Source organism: Komagataella phaffii, chromosome 1 (genome assembly GCF_000027005.1).
Source record: "Komagataella phaffii GS115 chromosome 1, complete sequence".
NCBI classification, from domain to species: domain Eukaryota; kingdom Fungi; phylum Ascomycota; class Pichiomycetes; order Pichiales; family Pichiaceae; genus Komagataella; species Komagataella phaffii.
The window spans coordinates 1,472,725-1,493,215 of record NC_012963.1 but is presented as its reverse complement, the minus strand read 5'-3'; the positions used below and the strand labels follow the sequence as shown (position 1 = coordinate 1,493,215).

The 20,491-nt window shown below is 39.1% G+C and overlaps 11 protein-coding genes across 11 annotated transcripts; 5 read left to right on the top strand and 6 right to left on the bottom strand.

Annotated features, from left to right (window-relative positions):
* PAS_chr1-4_0044 (Hypothetical protein) lies at positions 1–1,848 on the bottom strand (the record flags this gene model as incomplete). Its single annotated transcript, XM_002490111.1, has 1 exon — positions 1–1,848. One exon carries the CDS (start codon positions 1,846–1,848, stop codon positions 1–3), a length of 1,848 nt encoding a protein of 615 aa, XP_002490156.1.
* Positions 1,849–2,067: 219 nt separating this feature from the next.
* PAS_chr1-4_0043 (uncharacterized protein) lies at positions 2,068–2,819 on the top strand (the record flags this gene model as incomplete). Its single annotated transcript, XM_002490110.1, has 2 exons — positions 2,068–2,086; positions 2,236–2,819. The coding sequence occupies 2 exons, from the start codon at positions 2,068–2,070 to the stop codon at positions 2,817–2,819; spliced, it is 603 nt and encodes a 200-aa protein (XP_002490155.1).
* A 55-nt stretch (positions 2,820–2,874) lies between these two features.
* Positions 2,875–3,771, bottom strand: PAS_chr1-4_0042 (Glucose-6-phosphate 1-epimerase (hexose-6-phosphate mutarotase); the record flags this gene model as incomplete). The annotated part of the gene is made up of 1 exon (XM_002490109.1): positions 2,875–3,771. One exon carries the CDS (start codon positions 3,769–3,771, stop codon positions 2,875–2,877), a length of 897 nt encoding a protein of 298 aa, XP_002490154.1.
* A 130-nt stretch (positions 3,772–3,901) lies between these two features.
* On the bottom strand, positions 3,902–5,776 carry PAS_chr1-4_0041 (Multicopper oxidase, integral membrane protein with similarity to Fet3p; the record flags this gene model as incomplete). Its single annotated transcript, XM_002490108.1, has 1 exon — positions 3,902–5,776. One exon carries the CDS (start codon positions 5,774–5,776, stop codon positions 3,902–3,904), a length of 1,875 nt encoding a protein of 624 aa, XP_002490153.1.
* Positions 5,777–6,858: 1,082 nt separating this feature from the next.
* On the top strand, positions 6,859–7,956 carry PAS_chr1-4_0040 (High affinity iron permease involved in the transport of iron across the plasma membrane; the record flags this gene model as incomplete). The annotated part of the gene is made up of 1 exon (XM_002490107.1): positions 6,859–7,956. One exon carries the CDS (start codon positions 6,859–6,861, stop codon positions 7,954–7,956), a length of 1,098 nt encoding a protein of 365 aa, XP_002490152.1.
* A 449-nt stretch (positions 7,957–8,405) lies between these two features.
* PAS_chr1-4_0039 (Hypothetical protein) lies at positions 8,406–8,741 on the bottom strand (the record flags this gene model as incomplete). The annotated part of the gene is made up of 1 exon (XM_002490106.1): positions 8,406–8,741. One exon carries the CDS (start codon positions 8,739–8,741, stop codon positions 8,406–8,408), a length of 336 nt encoding a protein of 111 aa, XP_002490151.1.
* A 272-nt stretch (positions 8,742–9,013) lies between these two features.
* On the bottom strand, positions 9,014–9,610 carry PAS_chr1-4_0038 (Transcription elongation factor S-II; the record flags this gene model as incomplete). Its single annotated transcript, XM_002490105.1, has 1 exon — positions 9,014–9,610. One exon carries the CDS (start codon positions 9,608–9,610, stop codon positions 9,014–9,016), a length of 597 nt encoding a protein of 198 aa, XP_002490150.1.
* A 218-nt stretch (positions 9,611–9,828) lies between these two features.
* PAS_chr1-4_0037 (Alpha-1,2-mannosyltransferase) lies at positions 9,829–11,880 on the top strand (the record flags this gene model as incomplete). Its single annotated transcript, XM_002490104.1, has 1 exon — positions 9,829–11,880. One exon carries the CDS (start codon positions 9,829–9,831, stop codon positions 11,878–11,880), a length of 2,052 nt encoding a protein of 683 aa, XP_002490149.1.
* Positions 11,881–12,522: 642 nt separating this feature from the next.
* PAS_chr1-4_0036 (Hypothetical protein) lies at positions 12,523–14,154 on the top strand (the record flags this gene model as incomplete). Its single annotated transcript, XM_002490103.1, has 1 exon — positions 12,523–14,154. One exon carries the CDS (start codon positions 12,523–12,525, stop codon positions 14,152–14,154), a length of 1,632 nt encoding a protein of 543 aa, XP_002490148.1.
* Positions 14,155–14,467: 313 nt separating this feature from the next.
* On the bottom strand, positions 14,468–16,975 carry PAS_chr1-4_0035 (Hypothetical protein; the record flags this gene model as incomplete). The annotated part of the gene is made up of 1 exon (XM_002490102.1): positions 14,468–16,975. The coding sequence occupies one exon, from the start codon at positions 16,973–16,975 to the stop codon at positions 14,468–14,470; it is 2,508 nt and encodes an 835-aa protein (XP_002490147.1).
* Positions 16,976–17,098: 123 nt separating this feature from the next.
* On the top strand, positions 17,099–18,031 carry PAS_chr1-4_0034 (uncharacterized protein; the record flags this gene model as incomplete). Its single annotated transcript, XM_002490101.1, has 1 exon — positions 17,099–18,031. The coding sequence occupies one exon, from the start codon at positions 17,099–17,101 to the stop codon at positions 18,029–18,031; it is 933 nt and encodes a 310-aa protein (XP_002490146.1).
* Positions 18,032–20,491: the final 2,460 nt, after the last annotated feature.

Below are 20,491 nucleotides of genomic sequence, written 5' to 3'. Positions count from 1 at the left end.
CTAGGAGAGTTCGTAGAGCGGAGGAAATTTCCATTTCAGAGGTGAATTATCCCAATAATTAATATCCTGAACTAACTCTGCAATCAGTCTTAGGTGTTCATCAAGCTGAAAGAGATTAGTATCTTGATCATTTGAAGAAACACTCGGAATTAGGTCCAACAAAGTAGCTAGTTCCGACCTTTTTCGTTGCCAATGGCTCTCGATCCTTATAATATCTTTCTCTCGTTGAGTGTCAAACTCTCGCTGGTCCTTAATAGTATTGAACTTGTACTTTCGTTGAATATACTCCCCCTTCGGTTTTGAAAGCATCCTGGCACGCTGCAGGAGCTTGGCATAATTGTCGGCAGCATCTACGGATTGATTAAGGGACGCAGTCAGTTGTTCATCATCTTCTGTGGCATCATCATCGTAATCAGAGATATCCCCTTCCTCATTTCCACTTACCTTCAACGAAGATCTCGAAAAAGCATTGTGTAGTTGACCCTTCTCCTTTCTAGGAATTACGGAACATACATATCGTGAAAAAAAAAGTTTGCTGTAGTTGTGGAAGTCGATAGAATCTAGGCAATCGTACTTAACTTTACTCCTCTTTGCACTCGCTATAAGTTTTTCCCCAAGCTCACGAATACGATCTTCATTTTCTTCGGAAACAAGAATCGGGTTAACGTTCATATTAAGAAACGAATTAGTACTTGCAACCATGCTAGAATTGCTCATTAAGGATGGAGCTAACGATGGCGATTCTTCGGACTCCTCAAATGAAACAAGTGACTCCGCGACCGACATACGACGCACTTTGGGTGGGAGTGGAGGTAATGCAGGTAGAGAAAGCCACTTGTTGATGGACTTGTAACAATTTTTCAACAATATATGGATGACTTTGTCAGGTTCAATGGACGAGTGATCGTCTTGATAGCAAAACAACCATTTATCGCTTGGCAACGGAAGGGTCGAATTTGGTGAATATTGTGTCTTGATTGGATGCTTATTTGGGTACGCTACAACATCAATATAGCAAAGCGTGAAGCCCGACTTTAAGTACAACCCTGTTTCCTCGAGAATTATATCCACCTCAACGAGTTTATTATCATTCAAATCGTAACTCAACCCATGTGACATAAGACTTTCCTTAGATTTGGGGGCTATAGCAAAATTCCCTAGGTCCAACAGAGTTAACTTCCTTTGGGGAATCATCTCGCTAATGTTGTTAGGAGGATAGTAGACCAATAACTCCTTTCCAGTATTATGATCTAATACCTGGAATTTAATTGTTCCTAAACCTAAAGCATTATTGACAATCAACGCACATGTTATATTGTAGATATCAGGAGAAAGTCTTATCGTCTTCTTGTAGTACAGTAAATAGGTTTTATTGATTTGGAGCACATGTCGGTACATGTAATTCATGGGCTCATCAACCTGGTAATCGGAGTATTCCACAAACAATCGTCTGTTCTTGAACAACGAGTAGACGAATTGCCAACTGTCGCGTAGATGTTGATAATTTAGCAAAGCCAACACATTAGAATGGTTCATCTTTTCGTTGATTACGGATGGTTCGGCGTCATTTAAATCATTTTCCCAATTCAAGACAGGTAATTCATATGCGTTACTTATTATAGACCTCAAATGTCCTCTCCAATAATCTAAGGACTTCATGTAGTTGATTATATGTCGTTTGCTATTGACCAATGTGACCAGCACAAAAGGTCCCATTTCATCCAACATTTTGTCAAAGTATAGATCGTTGTGAAGTATAAAGAATAGACGACATGTTGGCCTCAATTCTTGGGGACACTCCTTCATGAGCATCGCCAGTATGTCCATGGGGAGGTCCGTTAGTAACATGCCAATATGTTGAAAGAGAACTCTTGACAGTTCCGGGTTCACTATATTTATTTGAACATTTCCACGACTGTACCCATGATAGAGTGTTTCCTAGATTCTTCCTTCCAGAACTTTCTTCCACAGTCAAAAGGAAAGGGCTTACGTTCCTTCGCGAACATGTGATATGTATTTAAGACAATCCTTCGCCACCCTAAAAGATAACAATATTTCGAATATACAATGTCAATTCCTCCAGAGGGTAAGTCTAATAACATAAATTCGGATCAAGTTGGAGCAGACGGAGTTGCATTGATGGACTGCTTAAAATAAGAACTTGGCAGAAGTTTTCCGGAAGGCGGCTTGTTTGTGGAAAATATAATTAGGAACAACCATCTAACATAAGTTTAGTTCTGTGGGCACAACGCTCTAACAAAGATGACACTTCAAAGAATGTTGTTTATCTCACTATTCGCATAGCGGATCCAGAGAACATAAAAGTTGATCTACAGCCAGGAAGCTTAGAATTTGATGCTGACTCTAGAGGTTCGAAATACCACCTGTCTCTTGAGTTTTTTGACGAGGTGGATGTGGAAAAGTCAAAGTACCATACAGCTGGTTCACATTTGTTTTTTGTCCTTCAAAAGAAGAACGCATCTGAAGAGTTTTGGCCAAGGCTGACCAAGGAAAAGGTTAAGTTACATTATCTACACACAGATTTTGACCGATGGGTCGATGAGGACGAGCAAGATGGCGAAGAAGCTGACCCAACCGTACCTGACCCTTCCCAAGGAATGGACTTCAGCTCTTTGATGAACAATGAGGCACTGTCTCAATCTCTATCAAGTGATGCCGGACAACCCGATATGGCTGCTTTAATGCAGCAACTGCAAAACTCCGGTGCTGGAGGACTTGGGGGAGAAGGAGATCAAGCTCTTGACCGCGCTTTAGAGGAAGACTCTTCTGATGAGGAAGAAGAGGATAAGCAGGAGTAATTTGTACAAATATCATGTCAAGTCAGCTTACTGAATAACTACACTATAAACATTTTTATATAGCTTGAAGGTTGATATCATCACCTTTGTGTAGAATTTGTGACGCTGTCCATGACTGACCGGGCTTCAGTATCTTTAGTTGTTCGACATAGCCTGGCTCCACGCATACCATTCTACGATACCCTTCTTTAGGTTCAAAATCTGCTACTTCCTTTACAATTTCGCTCCATGGGTTCCAGACAACCACGTCTGGCAAGTTTACACGCTTGATATTGTGCTTAACCTTCCCTAACTCAATTATTTGAAGAAGTTTATCGGTAGAAACATCGCTGTAGACACGGTCAACCTCTTGGTCAAATGAGATAATTGGGTGTTTTTCAGTGTAAATTTCGTGGACAACACGGTCATTACATTTCTCACCTGGTAAGTTGTTAATCAAAGTATCTTCGATATCATCTACCAGGAAGTAGGTATGAAACAGCCAATTGAATTTCCATTCTTTCTGATCTGTGTTTTGAATCTCTACAGAGGTCACAAGCTGCTCATCCTCCAAAGCAATGGTATAAATGACACTGAATTCATTATCCCCGTTATCCCAGTTATTGTATACTTTTCGATTGACATTATCAGGAGACAGGCCAAACTGTACCGTTGGAGGATTTGCATGTGTTTGTCCCAAAAATTCCCAGGTGGAGTTTCTTGCGAATCCATGCTGTGGTAATTTTTCAAAACCAGGAGCACTGCTTTTCCCAAAAACTGGGAATACTAAAGGGATTCCTCCCCTGATTGGTTTTGAACCATCAAACAAGGCGGCATCACTTGTCCACAATTGTTCCTTGCCCGCAATTGTCCATGAATAAACTGTAGCCCCAAAAAGATTAATGCGGACTTGAGTCTGAGTGGTTGAGGAGGATGTTATTACAACATCATTGCCCTTTATTTCGATTGGCATTGGAGCAACAAGGTTTCTAATTAAATCGCCAACTAATAATTGACGAAACTCATGCAGAAACGACTCTCTTAAATAGACCGCGTTTAGGCGAGAATGCTCGATCTGGATAAAAATTAATTAATTTCCTATTTCAATTTTGGCCAGTCAATTCCTGAAGTAAGTCAGCACCATAATGTGATTTAGAAAAGCGATCTTTTCTAAGAGCAGTTGAAAGACTTTCCAGAACCTCGGTCTCGCTAGTTAACCCCACAACATCCTCCATACCATATTCGTAAATGGAGTAGAGGCCATACAGTGCAGCCCCCACGCACATAATAAAAGCGACATAGCCCTTCAGTGTAAACCCTGGAGGAAGTGGGGGAGGTTGGAGGAGTTCACCAGAGAGATCGAGCCATTCACTTGGGGTACCAAATCGCCCAGCTGCATTGCCTCTGAAAGGAACTTCTCCAGACTTGCAACAATCGATATGATTGGACGGCAATTTTTCTTTTTGTGTCTGCAATAAAGTTAGAGGGGCTTCTACCAAGACCAATGCAAGCCCCTGTTCCAGGTGCCAGTCTAAATGGCAATGGAAAAACCAAACACCTGGATTGTTAGCTTTGAAACGAAGGACAACATGACCATTCGTGTTTACTATGACAGTGTCTCTGCTCATCGGAAAATCAGGAAATGCATCATATGACGGTGAGCCTTCGTTGTATGGCGTTGGATTTTCATAAGCTTCTGAGCGTCGCACCACCTGAAACTGGTGTCCATGCAGGTGAAACGGATGTTTGTTATCATCAAAATTGTTTACCACTAGTTCAATGATTTCATTCTCTTGTAAAATAAAAGTATTAGTGTTCGAGCCGTATATTTGAGCGTTGGTAACAATGTCTGGATCAGCAGAGAAAACAGTCATCAAAGTTGGCACTTTCGGAGCCACGTAGGTTACGTTATTGAAGGTAGCATAATTGATACCATCTCCAAGGTTTGTCATTTCCATAGTGACCTGAATTTGGTAATCATAGTCCTCCAACAAAGGAGTTCTATCTAATGTGGTCAACTCAAAATCATCAAAAGGTTCAAGATCAGTTAAAAACTCTTCAGTTATCAAGGGTGCTGCATCATTATAGACCAAGTGATTGATTCCAAAAAGAGCAAGATCGTCTGGAACTACATCCAGCATTGTCTCATCCAAACGTTGCATCAATCTGTAGTTCCTTGCTGAGCCATCTATATCTTCAATACCACGAACCAATACGGAAATACGCTGCCCAACCGCAATATACAACACCTGCGCCTCATACGGTTCGACAAAAACTCCATCAACTTCCACAACTGTCATGTTATGTCCCTCTAGCCAGACGTACTGACTGACCTCCAATCCCATGTTGATGAATCGTAAGTGATGTGAGGCATTTCTATGCATGGAAATTGTAATATTACGGGAATCATTCATCAGTATGTTTTGTGGAATGGGTTCAGCACCGGTGGGATTATACTTATTTAAAAACTTATGATGCAAGATATCCGACTTTTCATGATACCAGTCACTTAAGGTTATGACCTCTTCGAAATCGTACTCCAGATCAGGCCTAGAAACTACGATAGCTCCACGAAGTCCATCTCCATATTGAGCACCTGAATGACTATGATACCAATACGTCCCTACCTGATCCACAGTAAAATTGTAGAGAAACGAGTTGCCTGGGGATATGGGACATTGAGTTACCATTTCTGGTCCGTCCATAAAACTAGATCCTCTTTGGAACAGGCCGTGGAAATGCAAAGATGTATTCGCATTGCCAAGACCATTCGTCAACAACAGTTCGATCCTGTCTCCTTGATTCACCCTTAGAACTGGTAGAGGCCACTGTCCGTTAAGTCCAATGACATCTCTCTCAAAAACACCATCTGGATTTGCTTTCACCCAAGAAGCTGTCAAATTGAACTTGTGAGTCTTTGCTACCGTCAATCTAATTAGCAATGCTATTATTGGAATGATTCTCCATAAAATCATCATAAATTCTTTTTTCTGTTCGAAACGGATTGTAACAAAGGTAGAGGAGAGATTAGAATATTCCACTTCTGATAGAAATATGATATCGAGTAACACACTACTAACTTTTTACTACACAAGCAAAATTTAAAAGCCTTAACATTGTGTCAGGCAACGTTCTGTTGGCGCATATGCTATATAAACTCGTGAAATGATGAAAAATCGGTGCCACCAGATATTCTAGCAAAGTTTGTGTTTTTGAGATGGATTCATGAAAGGAGTCATAGATGTTATGTTATCTCCATTAAATTGAACTACACCTTTATGCACGTGACTTTTGGGACTTTTTTTTTTTACAGCGTTTCGAGCTGCATCTAGAACATATCAGGTGAACGAACACTTCTGACTGTCCACCCTGAATAAAATGGATCAAAAGAAATTCGTCTACGTGAATTATCTACCTCGTGTATGGCGAGTGATTAATTCACTGAAATAGCTTCACTTTCAAATTTCTCTCAAGAGGTATTTATACGGGTCTGTGTTTCAATAACATCCACAGTTCAAATTTGTGACAATTCCAAAAGTAGAAAACAGAAAGCTTAAATTATGCATCTTTAATGCCTGCCAGCCAATAATATCCGTCACTCATTCTTTATTGTTCTGTGAAACCCATCCACTTTCTACTTGCCATCCGATTAGCTTAGCTCTGGGCATACTTGTACGTGATTTTTCCATTTGGTACGAAAGCCCACGAACCACACGACTGTACTTGACTTTTGGGGTCGTTAATGTGCACAGCCCAGAGATGATCTGATAATTAATATCATTTCGCACCACTGTTTAAAAAATTCGATAATTTGTTACTAAAATGCTATTTTTGATGCAATGCGTGCATGTTCATGCACCAGTAGATAATAATCTTAAATTTACAATATAGAAGCTAGTTTCTTAAAGTTTTATTGGCTTATGTGTTTTAGGGAGAAAAGTTTCAGAGCTATATAAACTCGATCCTTCCTTCCACAAATCTCGCCTTCAAGTCATTTCTCGAACTTCCTTCCAATAGCAGTGCCACTCAACGTTCAGTGGTCGTTGTAGTTCTTTTCAAAATGGTGAATGTTTTTAATGTCGAAATCTTCTTTGTTGTTTTTAGAGAAACCTTAGAGGCAGTAATTGTCGTGTCTGTGCTTCTTGCATTTATTAAGCAAGGTCTCTCCGAAGATGAGACAGTTTATAAACGACTTCGAAAACAGATTTGGATTGGTGCTATTTCAGGTTTCCTGATTTGTTTAATCTTGGGTTGTGCCTTCATTGGAGCTTTCTATTCTTTAGGAAAGGATGTTTGGGCTAAATCAGAGGATCTTTGGGAAGGCATATTTTGCGTAATTGCAACTGTAATGATTTCACTTATGGGTATTCCAATGCTGAGAATTAACAAAATGCAGACTAAATGGAGGTTGAAGCTTGCTCGTGCTCTGGTGGTTTCCAAAAACGAAAAGAAAGGTCGTTTTGCTTTTGGTCATTGGACAAAGAAATACGCTATGTTCCTTTTGCCTTTTGTAACAACATTAAGAGAGGGGTTAGAAGCTGTTGTGTTCATAGGTGGTGTTGGCCTGGGATCTCCAGCTACATCTTTTCCCATCCCTGTGATTGTTGGTCTTATTGCTGGTATTTCTGTCGGTGTGCTTTTGTACTATTCAGGATCAACTCTTTCTTTGCAAGTTTTCTTATGTATATCGACGGCTATTTTGTACTTGATTGCTGCTGGGTTGTTTTCTAGGGCTATCTGGTTCTTTGAAACCTACAAATACAACCAAAAGACTGGAGGAGATGCTTCTGAAAATGGTTCGGGACCCGGTACTTATGACATTAAGACTTCTGTTTGGCATGTGAACTGCTGTAACCCTGAAACTGATAATGGTTGGGATATTTTTAACGCGTTGTTGGGATGGCAAAACTCTGCCACTTATGGCTCAGTCATAGGCTACAACATATACTGGCTGGCGGTAATGATCACTTTGTATTTACTCTGGTTCGAAGAAAAGAATAACCACTTGCCATTTATGAAAAATCTGAAGTTGAGACAACTGAACCCATTATACTGGATGAAGGGTAAAAACAAGAAGGAGGTCTCCAAGGAAGATCAGGAAAAATTATTTGAGCAATTGAAGAGTAAGGAGTTTGCCAATAAACTTGCGGAGGAATAATTAGATTGACCTAGCTGAATCTTGTTAGCAACTGTATGCACACACACACACACACACACACACACACATACAAGGACTAACAGAGGATGATACGTTTTTCAGTCACAAACACATACACATGCACATGTACCCTAACAAGAACAAGACATTTTGCTTGAATTAGAACTCAGGACTGCAAAAGGTTTACCGCATACTACGTACGCACATACACCATCTAATACACACGTTTTGTATAAGCAAATGCGTAGGGAAAGTTTCTAGACTAGTCAATTAATTATAAATTGTAGTATGCTGTTAGTGATGTTCGTTGCTTTCTTCAATAGTGTTGTGGTTCGATTGGCGGACGAAAACGATCTCCAAGATCACAAGCTAAACTTGGTCAGGACTATTCACATATACGTTAAAATAAATAAGATAATAACTAAAAACATTCAGGGTAACAAGCTAAGCTAAACATCAATAGGTATACGTGCTTCAACTCTGGGTGGAATATTTCTCTCAAATTTAGACCCTCCAGGCCTACAAGGGGGGATTATAGGATCTGGATGTGCATAATCTTCCAGCAAAGCTTCAGTTTCTTTGAATATAACTTTCAGTTCATTGGGGTCATTAATATGCTTATTGGCGTCAAATCGTGACCTGATTTCAGAAGCCTTAACTCTGTAAAATTCTGTCTTATTAATCCAATCGTGGGCAGTTCTTAGTGATTTGCGATATAGTGACGAAACGTACTTTTTATTGGCTTCACTAAAAGGAACAACAGCCTTCCTAGCAATGGACGACATAACTTTAGGGAGGCTAAAACAAATACAACCGAAGTGCTACCTCTGGATGCAAAAAAAGTACCTACCATTCGCCAATATCTCTCGAAAAGGTCGTGCACGACAACGGTTGTTAATGAGGTTAGTTACTTCCGTCCTATGAGGATGCAACTGGTCTAACAAAATCTATCCTCACAGTTCGTGTCCTTTCTTTCATTAAGTGATCAATACATCATGTCCTTTAGGTTAGCCAGAACATTTTTTTTTTCTCTCTTTGGATACGAACTGAAGGTTTTTTAGTCTTCAATAGCACTGGCTGACTTCGAAACACCCCATTTTTCCACTACAAAGGAGCTTTTTATTTCGTTTATAGTCTCTGGTAGAATCCTTTTGGATATAGCATGTTTTAGATTTTCTTGATTTAGTTTCTTGTGAATCGACTTTTGCTTAACAGAAAGCAAATCTTCGACTGAGTAATTCACAAAACTTTTAATGCATATTCGACCGTTCAATAAATCCAGTATGAAGGCTATATCTTGATTTTTGATTGCTATTAAATTCTTCCTAAAGGTTGTTCTATAGTTTTTTAGATCTCGATTGTGCTTTGAGTATAATTCTCGTTCGTATGCTGTTGCGATTCCAGTAATGTCGTAGCTTACCCCACCAAGCGAACCTTCATTTTCTTTTTTCAATATTAGCCTCTTCTGAGCATCCGTAATTCTAGTCCGCAAGGCCTCTTCTATCTTGTGGCTACAGGCACTTCTCACCCTTGCCACTTCAATTTCCAATTCTGCATCAGTCTTAACGGATGAATTATTTGAGTTTCTTTTCGCCAATTTTCGCTTGCGAATTACCCCCTTCAAGCCTTTCCCAGTCGTGGGACTTTTCGCCATAATTGAAATGATCAAGCTGACTAGTGTACACTCAAACTTGAAGTTTATGGCTTGACCAATACATCAACCCAAAAATGTTCTGTGTGGTCACTACACCATTATGTTACATGTTCGCGCGTCTGCTATCATAACCAGAATCGTAGTTTCTGCACTTTGGAAACCTACGCGTTTCATAAATCAGTCCTTTCATTAAATTCAAAGCGAGATCACCGAAGATAATGCTCTTCGGACTAATTAGGCACTCACGTAGACAGTTGTTGTTTTTGGGTGCGCTGGTAACCGTGATAGTCTTAATTTTTACCTTGCCCAACACATCACCAATAGAAGCAAATGGAGTAAAATCAGAAGAAGGGTCCATTACACCTATTATTCCAGTTTTGGAAAGTCCAGCAAACTCATTGGAAAAAATTGTTGATACTGCCTCAGAGGAACGAATTGGAGGTGCAACTTTGGAAGAAGGACATGAAAACAATAAGGAAGAACAAGCTTTGGAAAATGCTGAACGAGCTAAAGAGAAAGAAAAAACTGAGGCGATTGCGGCAGAAGAGGAAAAACTGAAAGCAGCTGAGTTATTGAGACAGCAAGAAACTACGAGGGAGAAGGAAGCGGCGAAAGAGGACGATAGCAAGAAACCAAACCAGGAACTTGTGGAACAAGACACTTACCTTGACGATATTCCAGATGACGTAGAAGATAATATTATAATCTCAGAACAAGATCGCAAGAAAATTATATTACCGTCCTACACTCCTAAAACAGACCCTGCCTATTCCAAGCGGGCCACTGCTTTAAAAATTTTTTATAATGATTTTTTCATAAAGGTGGCTGATTCAGGACCTAATACAGCGCCCATAACCAAGAAGACAAGAAAGAAAGGAAAAAGTAAGTTAAAGGGTGACGTTTCCTCAGGTGATAAATATGAAGGTCCTGTATTGACGGAAGATTTTCTACGTTTCATGGAGATCTATTCTGACGAGTTCATCGATGCTGTATCAGAATCCCACTCAAAAATTGTCAATTTGATGCCCGAATCTTTCCCCAAAGGAATGTATCAAGGCGACGGTATTGTCATTATTGGAGGAGGGGTGTACAGTTGGTATGGACTGTTAGCAATACGCAACTTAAGAGATGGTGGGAATACTCTGCCAGTGGAGTTAATGTTGCCAAGCGACAATGAATATGAGCCTCAATTATGTGAGCAGATTTTACCGTCTTTGAATGCCAAATGTATTATGCTCTCTGATATTGTTGATCAAGATGTGTTAAAGAAGCTTGATTTCAAGGGATATCAGTTTAAGGCATTATCTTTGTTGGCCTCAAGCTTTGAGAATGTTCTTTCATTAGACTCTGATAATATCCCAGTTGCAAATGTTAGCCATTTATTTGATCATGAACCATTCAGCGAAACTGGGCTTGTATCATGGCCTGATTTTTGGAGAAGAACTACAAACCCTCGGTATTATGAAGCGGCAGGAATCAAGATAGGAGAATACCAAGTCAGAAATTGCCTTGATGGCTTTGTTCCTGAGTCTGATTTTGTTCATATTGGACTGAAAGATATTCCTCTTCATGATCGGAATGGGACAATACCTGATGCGTCAACTGAGTCTGGACAATTATTGGTAAACAAGAATAAGCATGCAAAAACACTTATGCTAATGTTCTACTATAATTTTTACGGCCCAGGTTACTATTATCCATTATTAAGTCAGGGAATGGCTGGTGAAGGAGACAAAGAAACTTTTTTGGCTGCGGCAAATTTTTTTGGGCTTCCCTTCTACCAAGTCAAGGCAGGTCCAGGGATTTTGGGCCATCATGACTCAACGGGTGCGTTTACAGGCGTCGCAATTGTGCAATACGATCCAATCGCTGATTACGAGCTTACAAAAGAAAATTTTGTGGGTGAAAAGAGAAAGGGAATTGAGGCACCAAAGGCATTTTATGGTAACAATAACAAATCTCCATTGTTCCATCATTGTAATTTCCCAAAATTGGACCCTGTAAAACTAATCAAAGAGAAGAAGTTGATCGACAACAAAACTCACAAATTCAACAGAATGTATGGCCCAAACACCAAATTGAAGTACGATTTTGAAGAAAGACAATGGAAGTATACCAAAGAGTACTTGTGTGAAAAAAAGTACAACCTACTATATTTTACTGAACAATACAAAAATTACGGACAGGGATACTCCCAGGAGCGTATTTGTAAGTTTTCTGACCGATTTTTGAAATTTTTGAGTGACAATCCAATTAGGATCGAGGGCTAATTTCTATCGTGCTTCAAAACGATTTCCACTGGTATGCCAGTATGATCGCGACAATTTTGATGACTTCAAACAGGGAACACAATTTCACCATTCTGTCATACTGTGGGCTTAGGTATATAGTTAACTTAGGAGCAACGAATGCAGGAAGTAGATAGTTCACTACCACAAGTGATCACGTATCCGTGTGAATACGTTACTCAACAAATTCAGGGTAATTACTTCTCTTTAATTTTTCTGATATGCGCTTAAATAATGGCCAACACCAATAGTATACCCCCGTCCTATGTTAGCAATCGTACTCGTTTCTGTTCTAATTTGTTATTAGTTTAGAGAAATTGTTATTTTTTAGGGAGCGAGTCACAAAAAAAAAAATTAATTTTCTCATTAAGAGTTCGTTACACGATCCTCTTACTACCAAATCTCGTCTTTTTTTTAGATCGTTTTGGTTCTCCAAAACATCTTTTCCAATCCATGGGTAGTCACAGCTCTACAACTGGACCGTAAGTTTTTTGTGAACATTACAAATCGCCGTAAAGTCCCATCCTATTAACACTATTTTCACATAGTCAACTCAATTTGCATGACTTTTATGATGGAAATGAACTGTCCTACCAACATAAATACACTAAGCTGACATCAGTTATGTCCCTAGATGACTGGTCATCTAACACATCAAGATGGTCTCGATCTAGTGTCTACTATTATAGCAATTTAGTGTTAGATAAATTTGGGAGGAACCAAGTGGGCCTTTACAATTCTAAAGGAAAATACGGACCTAAAAACCGGAACGTCAAGCACCTTATTCACCCCTTTCAGTATGAAGGTACCTGGAATGTGGCGATTCTGCTGCGAAAAACTGCAGTCAGGGGAGGGATAGATGTAGACAACTCGCATGCATTCTCCGAGCTGGGAAAAGAGACTAAAGTATCAGTTGGGGAACTGGTACTGATCAATTGCACCCCTAATGACCCCAGGTCGGAATTCCCAGTTGATGTTTGTTTCAATATTGATCAGTTCATTCTTGAAACTGGACAGAAGCTAAGAAACCGTTCGCTCAAGAATTTTTCCAGGGTTGAGAACTTATTTCCTATTTATTCCAGAATTGATGCACTGAATGTGTTGGGAGTCGTTTTTACGATGTGCTGTTCATCATTTTTTCCTCCCTATTTAGCCAGCAAGAGTCTCAGCCAGTACAAAAAATTCAACATCTCCCGATTTTATGATTTATACTTCAATGATTTAGAACCAGAGACTATTTTCAAGGCAGAGTTAAAGTTCATCCATTTTGACAAATTTCCCCGAATCAAAGAGCATATTGAAACTTCAAAGCTAAAAAACTTAGACCTGGTCAGAACCAAGAACTTTGCATTGGACAACCGGACACCAATTGATGAGGTATTAACTAATGCTGTTGAAAAGGCTGTACAACCAAGTAAGTCTTCCTCCTTTTCACTAAGAAAGAAGCAACCAAATGGTTCAAACCCACACAATCAGAGCACCAACCACAAAAGACAGAAATTAGAATCAGTCTTACAAGTTTGTTCCACTCATGCTTCAAACTTTTCGATTCCTGATACAAATTTATTCAATAAAAACATTTGTGGAGATTTTTTAGCTACTGTCACACCCAACATTGAAGCGTTTCCAAGCCAGTCTGAAGTGTTCTATCTTGACGATTTAATGGAAATGATTGAAAATTGGTACCACCCCTCTCAAGTTCTGTCAGAAAGACCACTATTAGTTCGAGAGAGTACTATTGTATGTCTTTCCCGTCGTAATAGCATTATATATGACGGAGAAGAATTTGACGAGCTTCAAAAGACGGACCATAGCAACCAAGTGCTGCCGTTCTTTTACGAGAGAAAGTCTATTTATCTGGTGAACTTTCAAACTAGCGACAATTATCATACCACTGTTAACTGCATTGAAATAACCAGAAAGAATAATTCAAGGGATGTCTCGTCTAGTTTACTTCTTCGAAAAATGGTTGAAAACTATGTCTTCAAATACTCTAGGAAAGTCATTGAAATAAACACCACAAAATATTACATTCCTACCGATATTTTTTCTTGCTACTTAGCCACCACTACCATGATTTATTTTCTCCACCGATTCCTAGTAAAATCGGCATTTGATATAGATTTGAGTCCACCGTTCAATAAGATACAGGAATACACAGAAAAATTGGAGTCTTTATTGTATGGAGTGTATGATGGGGATGTTATTTCCAGAAATAATTCGTACCTGGAAATGATGACGTTTTTGAATCTTTAGCATATCTGTGTTAGTAAGGTTAGTAACACAAGGGCTAAATACTCGTTAACTCAACAAGAGGTAAACTTTTGTAAATTAGATACTTCAAAATATTGGCCCATTTTTTAATAGAAAATTTAAGCAAAAATAATGGTTCAATATATGGCAGTTGAGAGCAGAGCAAGAAAGGAACATCTATGACTGACCAGCAAACATGATGATTGAACTTCCAAAATCAAATCGGATAATGGGACTGGGCAGGAAAGCTAAACTATAGCGCGAAGACAGTTGTTTAACAAAGATAAAAGAACGGAATTGTAGAAAATGTAAACTTTTACATCTTGAGCTTTCTTTTCTGAAATCCGCCTCTTCCTTTGATTACTTGTTCTGTAGATCCTTTGCTCTGAGTTTTCAAAATTGCGAGCTTTTGTTTGTTGAATGGAGTGATAGAGGTAGAGCTACTTGCAGAGTTAAGTGTTGGCGGTTTACGAGAGTAGACGCCCACCGTACCATTCGTTGGGTCTCCGATAACACTGGGGCCAGGGGAGGCTGGTTTACCAACAGAAATAGATGAACGTGGAATATTAATGGGTTGAGTGGTTGTCAGCTGACTCAACTTTATGTCCTTCTCCTTAATAGTGTTGTGCAATTCCCTTATCAGTATTTGAAGCTCCTGATTCTTGAACTCGTAATTGTACACTATATCGTTAATTTTTAACTTGTTCTTTACCGATTCCTCATTTTGTATGCCAATCATTGTATCTTCAAATTTGGAAGCTTCCGCAACAGCCTGGTTCTTTGATTCTTCAAGTTCTGCTTTTAATATTTGATTTTCCGCGTTCAGTCTCATACTTGCTGTTTTCAATTCTAAGAATCTTGAGCTTGATTCTGATTTTTTCTGTTTCAGGTTAGTTGCGTCGCCTGCCTGGTGCAAATGTGCTAGAGATGTCTTGCTTGAAGATTTTGATTTATCTTGCGAAAAAAGGATCGATGCTACACGCAACTTCTTCTTGAGCAGTTCCACTTCTAATTCTTTGGGTTGTATAAGGTTGCACAGTTTTTCCAACCTATAATTTAAATCTCCTATCTCTGCATCATTTGATTGATGAATCTCGACTAGTTTCGACTCCCTTTCTTTTAATTCGTTAGATTGTTTAAGCATATGAGTAACCAGAGAGTTGAAATCATTTTGAGAACGCTCTTTTTCTTTGAGCAATTCCGTAATTTGCTCACTCGCCTTAGATTGCTGTATTCGTAAACCTTCGTTTATGTCAGCTAAAAACCTGTTTTGATCTCGTAGGGTATCCATTTCGTTCAATTTTTTTTTCAAAAGCTCACACTCGGCTCCAAGTACCTGATTGATATGTAGCGTGAAGTCCAATTCATTTTTTGCCAAAAGGATCTCTCTTAAATAAAACGAAACATGCCTGCAAGTGGTTTCTTTCGTCGAGTCTTCGTCGTATTGTGAAACTGACTTACTATCAGATGAACTTTCGAGTGAGATAATAGAATTTTCACATTTTTTAGCCCTCTCTTTCTGCGCATCCTTCATATCTTTCAAATATAGATATCGATGACCTTCCAAAAGGTCATCTACCCTCATATCAAAGGCATTCTCCTTCGATGTCCCACGGAATTCCAATTGATAACAAAATGCTGCTATCTCGTTCGGGGAGTGCATTTTGTCCCACCTTGAAGTATCAAAAATTTCTTCCTCCTGGGAAGAATATATAAAATAATTTGGATGAACAATAAAACACTTTAGCAAGTCCTGACACTTTGACTTCACTTTAGTTTCAAGCAACTGAAGCTTGAGATCGTCTATAATCTTGTTAGAGTCGATATATGTAGATGGACTGCGAATAAATGATGTTAAACTAAGAGGGAACAGGCCGTATAATACAGTGAACAGTTGTTTATAGCTAACAAATGCTGGACCAATAATTTCAGGATCCTGATCATTCAATACTTTCCAATTTGATGGTAATGGTGACTCATCATCAATTTCAACACCCCCCAGACCTTTACTTAAAATCGCCATAATGGTCGGTAGATAATCCGCTATTACATCACAGACGTGGGGCAAAACCATACTGAGAACCTTGATTCCTGACTCAACCACACTGTTACTTTTATCTATCAATATAGACAAAAGTATATTATGCCACAAAGTTGTTTGCATTATCTGGTACAACAAGGCTGATGACGACATTAATGAGGACAAAAGTACGAAGCACTCGAAGCGGTAGTGAGGATCCGTAAATTCTTTGCTGATAGCCTCTAGTACTTGATTATTTAAATCAAGACCTTGTAGTAAATCCCTGCAGTTTTTCTTTATGAATCTAACCCTCTCTTCATACTCCTGGGGACTACTAGAAGTGGAATCAACAACTAAATCAGTTTTTAGCAAATACACTTGCACAAGTAATTGAATGCCTGCAGCAGAATTCTTTAACAAATTGTATTCGGTGTTTGTAGCTTTTGAGGGCAATAATAAATTCATTATAATTCTCCTTGACTCGTTCACCACACAATGTGGTACCCCTGCACTATTAATTGCTAACTTCAAAAAAGAAGTAATCCAGGTTAAAAATATTTTCTCATTTTCTAAAGTTGGAGCTAGCTCTTCAAAAAGATGTAGAAAGAAAAGGACATGTGATTGGGATTGTAGACCGATTTTTTGCCTTAAATTGTCTAATGCTAGCCAAAACGTTTTTCTTTCTGTTGATTTATCTTCATGGGTTGATTTATTTAACTGAGTAATTAATAGCTTAAGGGCAGGGGATATTTCGGTTTCATTTGTCAAAAGAGATGTCTCAACTTCTCTGAGTAGTTGTTTCATAGGTTGCCCAAAAATGATGACAATTATTTTCTACGCAAAAACTATAACACCCTAACACCATAAAGGAATTACCTTATTTTTATAGCATGTTTGAGATAGATAACCATTGAATAAAATCAACCAATGCCATATATTGATCTAGTCAGATCTGTTGATTCTGTTCCTCATAAAGATGAGCCATCTTTTCATGAATTTGAAGTATCTGTGTATAAATTCTTATCGCATGATGGGATCTTACTAGGGTATATAATTCCCAAGGTGGCAAAACAATTTGAGTTCGAAACACAGGCTGTGATAGTAAATAATGAAAAACACGAAGTCAAGATAATTCCTAGTCTGGATACCGAAAATAAAAGAACGCAGATGTTTGCAAAGATAGCTCAGCGTTGGAGAGATCAGCGTCTCTTTGAAACCCTTAGCGGTTGGAGAAATGAGCTTTTTGCAGTTTACTGCGATAACCATAAGATGTACATGTTGGTGGAAAGGGCTTTTTCTAATATTTTGGGAGTTGTTACTTATGGAGTTCATATCAATGGATATTTGCAAAATTCTGCCGATCCTAACAGTATTCAACTTTGGATACCTAGGAGAAGCAGACACAAACCAACATTTCCCGGTATGTTAGATAATACTGTGGCAGGAGGCTTGGAATATCCTAATGGCACTTTGCAAACTTGCCTGAAAGAATGTTACGAGGAGGCAGGGTTGAATGAGGACTATGTTTCGCAATATATCAGTCCAGTGGGAGCCATCTCATATATGTTCAGAAACAAACCACCCGAAGATTTTATTCAACCAGAAGTGGAATACATATACGACCTGCCGATGAAACAAGGTCTAATTCCTAATCCGATAGACCACGAAAGTGAAGATTTCAGGCTAATGAACATCACTGAAGTAATCTCTTCGTTGCTGCAAGAAAAATTCAAGCCTAATTGTGCACTGGCAATCATCGATTTTTTGATAAGATTTGGGATAATCTCTTCTTCCAATTGTGATAGTTATTTAGAAATTGTCACCAGATTGCACAGAAAGTTAGAATTTCCTTTGCGTTGAACTACACATTGTATACTCTTACTTGGCGAATTGGAGCTTCATATCTAACCATTGTCGCTGCTGAACCTCCTCCGCCGAAAGCGCAGTATTACCATATGTTAGAGGAGCAAAAAAGAAGAAAGTCCAAACAATGATGCTTAGTAGCAAAGCGACAAAGGACGAGAAACTTAACCACAGAATCAATTGCTCTTTCGGCTTTGAAGAATTAGAGTTAGGTTCACATGAAGTTTTCTGATCCTTGAATTCTTCAGTTCTGTTGTCAGTAAAAATAAATTCCAAGAAACCAGCAGTGAACATGGCTGCTATTAAATGTGCAGGTAAGTAATGGTGCAAAAATTTTTGACGGCTCATTAGGAAAAAGGGTAGGTAATGACAACACCAGCCTACAAAGAAGAACCCCAAATTATTGTATAACCGAGACCTGGCGCTATTGGTCAAAACAAGACTGTTTCTTCTTCTCGTGAACTGATCTGCAAACACGAGTCCTAGAAAGGATCCCAATGCTGCAACCTCCATCCACCATCCAGGAATATTTCCGACAAAATAGATCTGTTTGCGTGACTCGTTGTTTGTCCAAAATGAAACCCCACTAAGTGAAAAAGGCCAAGATATAGGGTCAGACGCAAATGGATGATCTGAGCTCAACTTGTTATTCTGAATAAACATAAGTCTTTGTAATTCCAACCACTTGGTCAAAAATGGCAAATTTTTCACTTCCTTTGGAACGTAGTGTTTCCTTGGATCGTCCTCTGCAATATCGACGATATTGTCTACAACCCATAAGTTTGATTCATCAGCAAGCTTCTTATTACCATTGACTTCTTGTTGGTTGAAACCCCAATCAGGAAGAAGCTGGTCATTATGAGTCCACATGGCCACAACCGTAGGAACATGAATGAGTTTGAAAAATGAAGCTTTCGACTTCAAAGGACGGGTTTTCTTCTTGTCATAGGGATCAATTCTAAAAAGTGTTTCGTTCCAGCGTTGAGTAGCTTTCTCCTGTCCCACTACAGTAAACTCCTCGTTAGTTGGATAGAAAGGAGACGCAACATCATGCGTCAGTAGATAGCCATCTGTCCCAACGTGTCTCAGTCTAACGACATCGCCCTGAGTTACAACGCCAGTAAGTCCTTCGGGAGAAATAATCTGCCAATTATTGTTTGGGTCCTCTCCAGAGTATGCTGTAACTTGTTGACCTTGAGATGATACCCTCCCGTCCTCGTAACGGAGGGGGTAGTTTGCCAAGTGTGAGTGCAACATGGCATCAGTCTCTTTATGCTTTATTGTGATTATGTCGTTAAAGTGAACTTCCTTTGCGAAAGCTGCAAGAGGAGAATCTCCGAGAGTCTCCTGGAATTCAGAGCTCATAAAACTGTCTCCTGGGCCAGACTTGCTTAGAATAGCGAAATGAACATAAAACCAATTGAGATATATCAAGAAAGGGACCAGTATTAGAAGGAAAAATCGTGCAGCAAAGTGTTTACCAACATATGCCAAGGAATGTCCCTTTTTATAATCCAGTAAACTCCATAAGTCAAACAGGACACCACAGCCTATTGTAAGATAGGTGAACACCCCCACATACTTGGTACTTATGACGCAAGATAAAGACACCCCTGTAAAGAACAGCCACTTCCACCACTTTTGGCCGAATGGTTCTGATCTTTGTTTTGTGAATTTGATATAGCTATAGATGGACAATGAAACGAAAAAAATCAACGTGGCATCCAGCAAGATTAGTCTAGTCTCAGCAACGTGGGCCCCATCAAACAATATGATACATGCACCAAAAACACAAGTCAAAACTGTATATCCGCATTCTTTGAGACACAAATAAACAATTGGCACCGTTAAAGATCCTTGCACAGCGCTCAATGATCTGTAAACTACGTAGGGAACCTCGTTTTTGATATAAGATTCACCAATAGTTGTAAACTTGAACTCACCATTGTACCCAGCTAAAAAGCCGACAAACGCAATCAGGAGCTTGGCAAACGGAGGGTGCAGATCAAAAAAATAAGTACGCTCTAGATAGTAGCTAGCAAATTTTCCGAAATGAACTTCGTCAAAAACAACCTCATCTGGATAGTTGATAGCATAGAATCGAGTACAGAAAGCTGTGATTGTCACCAAGAGAAGACCCACAGTGTACCATCTTTCATCTCCAAGAGAAATATGGCTATTTTTCAGCTCCTTTTCAGTGTTCAAAGAAACTTTTCTCGATCTCTTTCTTGATTTTATCATCAGTTGGCTTGAACGAGAATTGATATTGAAAGAAATTGTATCGTATACGTGGATCTTAAATTTACATGGTGTTAAGATGTTAAGGTCGTTGGAATACTATTGAAGTACACAATCAAGCTGCACTAGATCGAGTGAGCTTTTTTTAAGGCGGTAGACTAGAATACTCCATGATTACCTATTAAATATTGATGCGACAAGCACTTATTGATGTTTGAT